General features: G+C 38.6%; 1 protein-coding gene across 1 annotated transcript; it reads left to right on the plus strand.

The window, feature by feature from the left end:
• The first annotated feature begins 680 nt into the window (after nt 1–680).
• srpx2 (sushi-repeat containing protein X-linked 2) lies at nt 681–12166 on the plus strand. The gene is made up of 10 exons (XM_042492969.1): nt 681–1014; nt 3784–3861; nt 3987–4178; nt 6237–6413; nt 6712–6835; nt 6924–7045; nt 8139–8318; nt 8408–8541; nt 8917–9038; nt 11140–12166. The coding sequence occupies exons 1-10, from the start codon at nt 975–977 to the stop codon at nt 11318–11320; spliced, it is 1350 nt and encodes a 449-aa protein (XP_042348903.1). The 5' UTR covers nt 681–974; the 3' UTR covers nt 11321–12166.
• Nucleotides 12167–12212: the final 46 nt, after the last annotated feature.

A 12212-nucleotide genomic window follows, 5' to 3' on the forward strand; every position in this document is an offset into this window, starting at 1 on the left:
TACCTTTAAAGCATTTTTATACTTGGTTTGTTGTGCTATAAAAAGTGTTATATATAGAGGCCTAAAGTATATTATACATAGCCTGATTATTATCTACACCACGCTGTATTTTTATTTATTTGTAACCTGTGATAACATTAACTTTCTGGTTTAACCGTTTGAAACCTGTGCAAATTAGCTTGATTTCATTCAAAAACATGTAAAACATGCAATGAGCACTTTAAATAAATTACCCAAAAATTAGCAAAAGAGTATAGAAAAAGAAAAAATTACCTAAAATTAGCCAATAAATAAGTAAATTACTTAATTAAAAGAACAAAAACAAGAAATCATCTGAAAAAAGTGCTAAAATAATATTTAAGTGATTAACATTTATGATGATGATGATAATGATAATAATAATAATAATAATAATAATGACAATGCTAATAATAAATGCAGATTTTTTGGCATTTTTCCTTAGTTATTTGGAAATGTTCTATTGATTCTATTTCTTTTTTGTTGTTGATTGCCTTTTTCCCCATGTTTTTGAAAGAAATCAAACCAATTTGCTCAATGTTTTAAAAGTTTCAATACTTGTGAAAGGCATCTGAGAGCAGCACAAAAAAGTGATGTTGATCCAGCTTTTAAAGGGTTAATGAGCCGCTGGAGAGGCGGGGTTTGATAAAGTGGTCCAATCGTCTTGTTTAATGCAGCTGTGGGAGGAAACAACAAACACAGCAGGTTAAATAGCGCCACCGAGTGGTGTTTGACTTTGATGATGAACTAAAAGGATCCTTTTTCAAAAACTGCACAGACTCTGGTATGACGGGAGCGCCTATTGTCTTCAGCGGGAAAAGTTTAGTAAAAGTCGTTTTTTACACCAGTTGTAAACTTTTCTCTGGATAATTACTTTGTTCTTCTTTGCTGGACTCTGAATCAAGCTGCGCAAAAACTTTTTTTTTTCCAGGAGTGTCATTTTTTGTGTTTCTGACATGCTCCACTTTGTTGCTGTGTTCATTTTATACTTAACAGGTGAGTCTAAACAACAATGGTAATTAGTTATATTAGTTGTCTGTGAATTATGAATAATATTTAACTTAGAAAAAAAGTTAAATCAAGTCACTCAAACATCCTTCCTTGCAGTGGGGAAATACCTTCATCTCAGCAATAATAACAACTGTATTAGATGCAGATGTGCTGAATTTTTTTGAGGCGACTGTTTGAATGCAAATGCAGCTCACTCCTTTCTTCAGGAATGAGGATCTGAAGGGATGCACAACATCTCCCAACATGCATCTGGCACAGAGTCCAGTCAAAATTAAGTTAAAATGAGCTCATAGTTGAGCTGCCTCCCTCTGCAGGAGCCCCTCTGCTTTGCTGACCAAGCAGTTTAATTACAGCTCGGCTCCAATCACTGCCAGTTAATTACTGAGGAGTCCCCTCTGGACCAAGTGTGCTGAAGCCTTCATTTAATCCTGCAGAGATAATAGCCTGACCCCAGATCCACCCGGAAGCTCCGATGATAATGCAGAGTGATTGAGAAGATGATGGTCACCTTTGTCATTAGAGATAAATGACGCCTTTGTAACTCAAACAGGCTAAATTATGTCAAACTACACACCTTCCTTTGCTGTGACTCACTCTGCCTGCAGCGGGAATGTCTCTGTGGTAAAGTCAGTACTATGAGCAGAGCATGATGCACCGTGTGTGTCAGTATCTTGGTATTCAGATCCTTTACTTGAGTGAAAGTACCAGTGTGTAAAAGTACCAACATCACAAGTAAAAGTTCTGCGTTCAAAAGTATTATCAGCTGAATTAAAGTTTTGAAAGTATAATTACTGATCCTGGCCTTTGTGGCTGTTATATTGTTCGAGGTTGAGCTGACTACTTTATGTACAGTTCGGTAGTTTAGTTTAGTGGTTTTCAAACCTGGGGCCCCTCCAAAAGGTCACAGGATGAATGTGATGAATCATAAATTAATAAATGGTGTTGAAAAAGAAGTTAAAAAAGCTGTTTTACACAAATTGATTTAGATTTGAGGTTTTTCTCTAACCTTTCTTTTAAAAAATCAATATTTTTACTTCTTTGGTCCTTGAATTAAACTAGTGCTGGGCACAGACTGTGTATAAAGATGGAAAACATGACAGTTTCCCCAAAGTGTAACTTTTTTTATTCCCGATATAATTTTGGACTGTCAGTTGGACATATCAAGACTTTGAAAACATTAACAGACAAAACTATTGAGTTTACAAAGTGCTATGACAAAGCAGGAGCAAGAGGGGTTTCTTGCAGAGGCAACAGTGCCAAACTAAGGCCAGACAAAATTTAAAGTAGAATCAAACAAGAGAGAAACAATTACAAAACAAAATTAACAACAACAACAACTCATACCAATAAGAGTGAATTCAATTCAAATAATATTAGCAGTAAACACAGAAATAATAGTACTAATAATAGAATTAAACAGGGTCGGGGTGGAATCAAAGAATACTTTTAAAGATAAACTAAAATAGATTAAATAAAATAGACTACATCACATAAAAGCAAGTCTATAAAAATGTTTTTTAAGAAGTGATTTAAAAGAAGTCAGTTATTCTGCCAGCTTTATTCTTACTCGTCCTTACTTAAATCCCTGCTTTTTTGCTGTCAGGTAAATGTAGTGGAGTCAAAAGTACAATATTTCTGTCTGAAATAGTGAAGTAGTAAACTGTTAAGTAAAGTACAAGTACCTCAGTTATACAGTTTTGAAGTTAATGTTCCCAGTTACCTTTCTGCCCTGCGGTAGTTTCACCTGCATGTAATTAAAAACACTTTTAGTTGGCGTGTACGTGATGGTGCATGTCACCTGAAGTAATGTCTGTCTGTATTTGAGGCTGCAGTGCGGAGCGTCAGACTGATGGGCTCCGCTTGTTTATTTCCTCTGTGAGTAATTCTCTGTGAGGGGGACTTGGGAAATATTAGTCTGGGGAAGTGTTACTGAGTGGAACATCGGGCTCATTATAAGAAAAAATTGCTGACGATAGGTTTAATCCACACATCGCTGGAACAGTCTGAACCAGCTCTCAGAGAAGGGGAAGTTTAATGTGATGCATCGTTATGATTATTATTACTGTGTTACTGTGAAACTGTGTTAAAGAGAACTTTGGTTGAAGGCCAAAAAACAGATTGAGCAAAGGAAGCAGCAGTACAGGAACTGCCTTGAGATGGGGGTGGAGGTCGACACACTGGAAAGTTTGGCACTCGGCTCTAAACATGGAGTGGTTTTCAGGATTTTGAAAGGGATAACGTGCCTAAACCAAAACTGCTGAGAGAGGAGACCGTGAAAAGGTTTTATTTTGCACATTCAGAGACAAAATTCAGAATGAAGGTCATAGTACAGCACACACACACATCTTGTTGTTGCATGAAAAGAGATTAGTAAGAAAGACTATCACCAAGTCAGTAATGAAATCAGGCTGTTTGTCCTAATTTGTGGTGAAAGTTGTGGTTTTAAAGGCCAGAAAATGCTACAATAAGAAGTCTTTGTGACTTATATAGATATTTATTTATCTCACATCAAGCAAACATCATAGTCTTTCTTCTATTTACAACATTTTCTGACCGTCCTCTCAGGTTGAAAACCCTCAGGAGTTTCCAGGAGCATCACTGATTGCAAATCCAGGTGTTTGTAGACAGGAATGTTATTGAGCTTGTGTAAAAGGAAACCTGACAGGAAGTTACGGAGAGGTCTTGTGGGGAGAATCGTGCTCGCATAAGACATGTTTGATGTTTTTTTGTCATGTCTGATGTTTGTTATTTCAGGTGGCTCTGGAACCACAGTGTACGACAGCTACAATGACTTTGTAGAAGAGGACCACACTCCTCAACTAGACTACAAAGGTGCGTTGGGAGACTCACACACACACTTTTAACATGTTTGGTATCAGAGTATGAGGCACATTAATACCCTGCTTTCTGCCGTTAGAGCTTTACAAAGATTTGTTTTTATTTCTCTTTAAACGCAGACCCAAACTGGTGCCATTCTCCGGGTTTGACCAATGGAGAGGTGACCTGCCGCTCCCCTCAGGGCCGGGCCTACATGAGCACGTTGGGCACCCGCTGTGAGATGAGCTGCGATCGAGGATACCGACTGCTGGGGAGGAGCTCGATACAGTGCCTCGCCAACCGACGCTGGTCAGGGACCGCCTACTGCCGCAGTATGTGGAAATTCAGACTTTAAACTCCAATATGAGTATAAATCTGCTGACATTCTACTTTTTCCTTATTTAAAACATACTATTTTTTATGCAATATATTTACTTAAAAAAATCTTATATATACTCACCTGTACATACACTGATTGTATCAAACATGTGCCTCATCAACCAAAGCACACACTGTGGCATAAGTGAACTAAACAAAACAGAAACCACAGTAATGACAAGAAAGAAAACCATACACACAAACAAAAAACACACAAATACCACAAAAAAAACAACTCCTCAGAGACAAGACACTGTGCACAAATCTTAATTATATTATAATTAAAGGCATTTTTTTTCATTTTCCGAATTTGGGCTCATACATTAACCATGTTGAAAGGTATACTGCACATTAATAACTACTCATTCCTCCTCGTCATCATCTGCTAGATCCATACATTTCACAAGCACATAAAAAATAAAAAAAACAACATACTAATAAAACACTGACTGACAGTCAATTACATAAACATGGAAGCTGTAGTTTTAATCAGTCAGATTTCTTTGATGAAATTGGTTCTTTCTCGTTGATACACGTTTAACCTTTTGAGTTTTGATACTTTTTGCAAAATGTGGTGTCGGTTTCTGTTTGACTCCTGGTATAGCGCATTCGTGTTCGACAGCGAGCACTGCCCACCTCAAAAACCTTCTCTTCAACACTTTACCAGTCATCATGTATAAGTTTATATTTTTAAACATAAAATATTTATTTTAATTACCTGATACAGAGTCCCACTTGCATGTATGCTCTGTAAGTTCATCATAATGTTACAAAAATGTCACTGAACAACAATCTGTCCTACTTTTAAGGGAAAAGTAGTAGATCTCTGAGTTTCCTCTGCAGTCTAAATGTGGCGTCGGAATAAGCTGAAAAATGAGTTCCCGATCATATTTCCTGGCTCACCAGATCCGTTTCCTTTGCTCTTCGTCATCAACGTGTTAGTTAATTGTTCTGAGCGATAAAAATACAATGCGTTTTGTAGTGCGTCCATGTTTCACAAACACACAGACATTGGAAGAGCAACCATCAAAGGACCACATTACTCCAGTACGATTTAACTGGCCCTCATTCACTCACCATAGAGGGCAATGAAGACGTCAGGGGTATGGACGTTTGACAAGCTGACCCAGTACATATTGTATGCTCAAAAGACAGGTTCAAAAATAGTAATTTGTTAATTTTAGCTCATTACTGGAGTTGATGACAGATGATCTGCTGCTAAAAAACTAGTCTTGAACAAATCCAATGAGTAACATGAGTTACATGAGCTAGTTAAAAGCCTACAGTGCCCAGCTTTTTTTTAGTAAATTATTCAGCCTTTTTTAAACTTTCATTTATTTATTTATTTTACAAATAGCAGTATTAATTCATGACCTCCTTTAAAGGATTTATCTCTTCAGCTGGACTGAATGGGGTTGTGGGGATGAGAACAAATAGACTTGCAAACTCAGAGAATATTGAGGACAAAGACATTCTTGGTTTAATTTAATTTCATTTATTTTATTTAGAAGGACAACATGCATTAACATTTCTGGTAAATGTGCCATTGTTAACCATCCGGCTAACGTTCAAATGCAGTCCTTTGGCAAGATGTTTTGCAACTTTTAACATGATAAAACAACAACAGCCGGACACCATAAAGACAGCTACAACAAACATGAACTCCCAAGACAGAACACATGCCATGCAAAACCACATGAGACAGCAAACAACAGTACAAAACAATAGCACAGCAACAACATATCGTAATATAGCTATGCACGCAACATGAATCAATAACATAGAGCTTTTTAGCACAAATAGGTATGCATGCCGTATGAAGCAACGGCACACACTACGCATAACATGCAGATTGGCAATAAAAAACAAGAAAAAGTAAATAGACAGTAGCAGAGACAAAATACAAGAGTCATTACGTAGACCCTTAAGATGCAGTTTTGATTGATTTGATTCTGTCATTGTTTAACCTGTAACTCAGCACGCTGTACTTCTGTGTGGTGTTTTTCCCTCAGTGATGCGCTGCCGTGTGCTGCCCCTCATTAACCACGGCAGATACACCTGCACTCATGGCTTCATGGTGGACTCCAGATGTGAATTCACTTGCGACCGCGGCTATCGCATCGAGGGGGAACACTCACGCACTTGCCAGCGCCGGGGGTTGTGGAGCGGAGTACAGCCAGAGTGTGAAGGTACATATCAAGGTCTAAGCAGATGTTTTAAAGTAAAAAGTCTCTGTTGAACTGACATCTCGAGGTTTAACTTACTGCCATAGCATGGACCTTAATGCAGAACATCTGTGTTACTGTCCAGTTTTTCATTGTTCTTTCACAACCCACAAAACAAGCACATTTCCTGCTCCTCTGTTCTTTGGACTGAATCCAGAGCTGCTGTCTTTCATATTCTGCTCTACACAATGGCTACAATTAGATGAATTTCCTTCCTGCTAAATCTCCAAAGATGTTGTAATTTTCCAACTGTTTATTTCAGATACTGATCCTCCAAAGATCAAGTGTCCTCCGTCCAGAATCAAGTTTGCTGAGCCTGGAAAAATCACTGCTACAGTGACGTGGGACCCCCCCAAAGCTACAGATACATCTGATAAAACACTGGAGTACGTTGCTCCTTCCTTTGCTTCCTTTTCCTTTTCACTTTAATATTAAATTAAACACTCATCCTTCACTGTTTGTGTCTCTCTGCAGTGTAGTGTTAGTCGGCCAGGAGCCTGGCACCGACTTTAAAGAGGGACCAAACATTATCCGATACAAAGTGTACGATCAAGCCAGAAACAGAGCGGCATGCAAGTTTATTGTACGTGTTGAGGGTAAGTTAACTTGTGAAATGAGTTTATATACTAAATATTAAAGGCGCTGTATGCAACATTCAAAGAGTACTTATGATTAAGAAGCCTTTTTTATAGTTGTGATGGTGTGACAGGGACGCTATGAAGTCTCGTCATCGCGCTGCCTTTGCTTTTTTATACAAAACCAGACAATGGCGGCATTGTGTGATTTTAGACAGCATGACTGCATCCTGCAATACCTGCATGACAGGTGTATCATTTAACTCAACAACGTTGACTGCATGTGACATGTAGCATACACGGCAGCAGCACTTTATAAACAATAATAATGGTAATTAGCTAACTGCTGCTAGCTGCTTTTTAAATCTCCCAGTAGTGGATTGCACACTTAACATATCATCAAAACAACACACCTGTCCTGTCCCTTGTCCCATCCTGTTGGCCGTCCCTTGTAGACAGACATCAGTTCAGTGCTGTTACTACCTCCCCTACTGGCTTAAAGAGGCCCTAATATGCTAATTTTCGGAAGCATATTTGTATTTTGGGGGTCTAGTAGAAAATGTTTCCATGCTTTAATGTTCAAAAACACATCATGTGCTTATTGTAAGTATCACAATGGTCAAATTATTGTACATTACAGCAATTTTGGCATTATTGATCGTACATCGTACAGAGGGGAAAATTATTGCACAAATTCGATCATTATCGTACATCTTGCAACACTGCGTCTGTCTGAGCTTATGTCCCACCTCTCAAGAGACCCACTCTGCTGTGATTGGTCAGCTGGCTCTCTATGCAAATTCTATTGGTTTTGTTACATTGTGAGGTCACTAAGTTACGGAAGTAAACACTGAAACTCAAACAAGCTGTTTTGGGCAACTTAGGAGCAATGTCTTCTGAAGGAGAAAGCTCCCTTTGGTTTGGACTTTGGGCTTTAGTATTTATAAGACCTTTTACAAGCACGACAATGCTATACAAAACAATAAAAAAAACGGAAAAACCCAAAAAGCATAATAGGTTCCCTTTAATGCTCTGAATGTCACATACAGAACCTTTATCTTAAAGTGAGCATTAGACCTTTTTGTGAATTTGTAATTTTGTGTTCTCCTCTCAGTGAGAAGATGTACAGAACTTCCTCCACCTCTGCATGGCTACGTCACCTGCTCCTCTGATGGGAATAACTATGGTGCAACCTGTGAATACCACTGTGACGGCGGATATGAGCTGAGGGGCACATCTAGTCGGGTCTGCCAGTTCAACCGCAACTGGGGCGGAGACCCTGCTGAGTGTGTTCGTGAGTCTGCATCAAAATCATGTTCATGAATTTGCAGCATAAAAATAATAGCATGCATATTTAAGAAGGCAAAAACTTTGTGTTTGTAGCAATGGAGATTAAATCAGACGTAAGGACGGTCTCCGCTCTCCTGGATCAGTTCTATGAAAAGAGGAGGCTGCTGATCATGTCTGCGCCCAACATCTCCGACTCTGACTACCAACTGCAGAACATCATGATACAAGTGAGGAAATGTTCTTTGCAGCTGATGTTTCTGAGGAAGTGTAAATAAACCAAAAGTGCAATTTTGTTGGCAATTGGACTTGTTCCAATTCCCCTATGTAGGTGTGTGCTACAAGTGACTCTGAAACTCAGAGTACACGTGTTCTTAATGACGTAGTGCACTCCTACACAGGGTTTAAAGCCTACAACTCCCTTCCACTTCACTTGAAATGAAAAAGCCTCTTGGATGAGAGGCGACACGTCTTCTTCATCCACACAAGTCCAGTTGCCCATGAAATGTATGGATACCATGTCCTGGATGACCGAGAACCTTCACCAACAAGTTTGAATAAACTTGTTGGTGACAACTAAAATCTGTTTTCTTTTTTATGTCTAGAAAGCAGACTGTGGATTAGACCTGCGTCATGTAACTGTGATCGAGCTCCTGGGCTCTCCACCTCGTGAGACAGGCCGCATAAAAGAGAGTCTGCTGAGCTCTGAAGTCATCGAGGGTTTGAGGTAAGAGTGAGATACTTCATCACTCAGTTATTCAACAGTTTTATGGTTTATTCTGGGGAAAAACATCCATTTGATTGAAAAATTCCATCCTGAAGTGGCTTTACATAACTCTCCATTCTGGAGTTGTTCTTCCTCACACTCTTTAAATGTCAGGAGCCTCCTAATAAAAATGGTCCTCTGTGGAAAAAATCCAGCTGAAGGATTAACACTGTTAAAAAATAGTAACATAATAATTACAGGATAAGAGTTATAGGACTCGACAGAACATCAATAGCAAACATGTGGCTTCTCATGAGAATTAGTGAGTACAGGCTTCTTTTAAAGTCCACCATTTTGCAGCAGACAAAAGCACGTAGGGACGAGTTTATCTTAGACACAAAGATATAGATTTTTCCACCGACTCTGTAATGTGAGTAAGGGGTAGTGCTCACTTTTTCCAGACTGGAAAATCTCCTCACTGACACTGAAATCCCACAGCTGAGTGAGAGCAGCATGCTGAGGCTCATTCTTTGAGTGTAGTGCAAAGCACTCTGGGAAATGAAGGCAATAAGTAATTCAGGTAGAAGCAGTTGAGGAAAGTGTTTACATCTGAGCACGGACGTTCCTCAGGGCTTGTTGTCAGAAGGATATCATCATAGGAGAGCATTTAACGTTAAGATTAAAGCTGCACTAATGAATAGCCTAGTATTAATAATGGATACATTGTTTTAAACATCTTTCAGCTCATAATTTGGCTTTTATAGCTGACACCTTTACTGTTTTGGCTTACTTCATGCAGCATTCAGGCAATGAACACAGAATAATTGTATTAGGGAAAACTACTATTTTGAAAGATTGTGCTCTCTTTTATTATTATTATTTTTATATTTATCTAATTGATTGCTCCTACCTGCCTGTTCGCACTGTTGTATCTTGTAAGCAAATAGTGACATATCTGTTGAGAGTGTGGAGCTGGGGAGGATATGCTTTGATTTGCTTCTATTCTGATTGATTGGTTGTTGTAGTACTGATTTGTCAGTCCCAGCATAGCCACGCCCTAATGCATACCCTGAATTATCATCTATTTTACTCTTATTGGGAGCATAATTTACTAAATGAACATCATGCTGTGTTGAAAAAGACTTTAAACTAGTGATTGAGACCATAAACTTATTAGGAAAATGTTTTACTGAGCTAATAAATCAAGAGAGACGTATGGTTATTTTCTAATAAACTTCTATAAAACTCTGACTTCTTTTTGCGAGCAGTGGAGTCGCCCTCGGGTGGCCATTAGAAAGAATGCAGAGTTAAGTCACTCCTGCATTGGATTCACTTTTCAGACCCAGAGGCACTGACTGTATATAAAGATGGACAACATGTCAGTTCCCCCCTAAGTGTAACATTTCGGTCTGGATCAACCCCTGATGTCTGACTGCAGTGTAGGTCATAAAGCCCGCCCCTCCATGTTAGTAAATGGACATAGGTCAAACTAAAATCTTAAAGTACATGCCAAATAATATTTTTCCCAAAGAGGGTTTCTGTCACTGAAGGTAGTTCTCATCACCTTGATATTTGTGATATATAAGTATATATAAGTGATTTAATAAGTGAATAATTGAATGGGGCTGCTCATGATTGGTGGAATAGGTGTTTTGGGGGGAACTCTCCTACTGCCAATATCACTACTGCAAACACTCCAGCTCCCAATGACATCACCAGTTCAAGATGGCAGCAGTCATATCTGGGATATTTTGGCTTCACTTAAGCAAAGCGGGGGTAAGTGGGGTCTATCTTTATATACAGTCTATGGCCTGTCTTCTGTTTGGTACTTACCAGGCAAGATATAGTGGGTTTATCAAATTATTAGAGCTGCATGCTGCTGCCAAAAACCACGATGAGAGTCGTGAAAATGAACATAAACAGTAAAGCTGCCAACCAGAAAATCAAAAGATCAAGGTGACAATATAAATCTCTGTAGAGCTGAAGGAAACTGATGATAATCTGTGAATCACTACAAGCCCAATCCATTGTTGTTAAAATATTGACTGTAGCAGCTATAATGATGTCAAAGTATGAGATGGTGGCGTGTTCCTTTAATAATCTAACGTGTGTCTCTCTGTAGACAAGTGTTCAGAATCTCCAGATATTACTTCAGCATGTTGCTGCTGGACAAGCTTGGATCGGACCGAGAGCGCTTCATCACCCCGATGGCGTCGGACGAGCTGTTCTCCTACATCGACAGCTTCCTGCTGGACGAAGAGGAGCGAGAGCGGCTGGAGCTCCACAGGGAGTTCTGTGACTAATTCAATAAAAACCCCTCTGGTTGCCACAGCGATAAGCTCATCAGTATTACTAAACACAAGATGAGAACGGACAAACAACCAGGAAGCAGGTCCGGAGGGACATTAGGAGGGGAAAGAGGACAAGAAGGCAGTTCCTCGTGTTAATGTGATCACCAAACAACACTGAAGTGCTAGCACTGTTTTCGCTCTCGAATCTGAAAGGCATGAAAAGGTCGGAAAATGGACATTACTGCGACAGATTATACAGACAAGCTTGAGTAAAACACATTATACAGAAAATAAATACATTTTAAATCATATATACATAAAATTAGGTTGGAAGCATGATGGGGATTTGTTTTTTGTTCTGATATTCATTGAGAACTAAAACCACTTTTACAAAAGTCTACTAAGAAACACTTGGGTGGACAAATTATTTTTAAATCCAGCTGGTATGGACGATCAAGCATGTCTTTGTGTTTAGTAAATTTTTTATTGGGTGAACAGAATATTCAAAGCAACTTCAGAGTGTCTCTGATTACACAGTTAAAAATTAAAAATCTACATTTATATCAGCAAATAGACAAATTTAATAATTTCAAACAAGGCTTTTTGTGCAACTTATATAAATACAGTTTTTATATGAAAGTATTACAATTTTGTTGGATGTAACACCTAAAATTTTGTATAATACCAGTTTATAATGGCTAGTTTTCCCACCTATCAGTGTAACAACTACATGGGAGAAGGTGACACATTACGACACTCTTCCTGTGCTAAGTGCTGTGCATGAATTTGAATTGCAATAATATATACAAACTGAATTTTAAAAACATAAAATGTCTTTGTCAATGCTCTTAAACTAAATCCAGAGTTTAGTGTGATGTTTTGGCACAATTACATTTATAACAGT

The sequence above is a fragment of the Plectropomus leopardus genome, chromosome 9 (genome assembly GCF_008729295.1).
Source record: "Plectropomus leopardus isolate mb chromosome 9, YSFRI_Pleo_2.0, whole genome shotgun sequence".
Classification (NCBI taxonomy): domain Eukaryota; kingdom Metazoa; phylum Chordata; class Actinopteri; order Perciformes; family Serranidae; genus Plectropomus; species Plectropomus leopardus.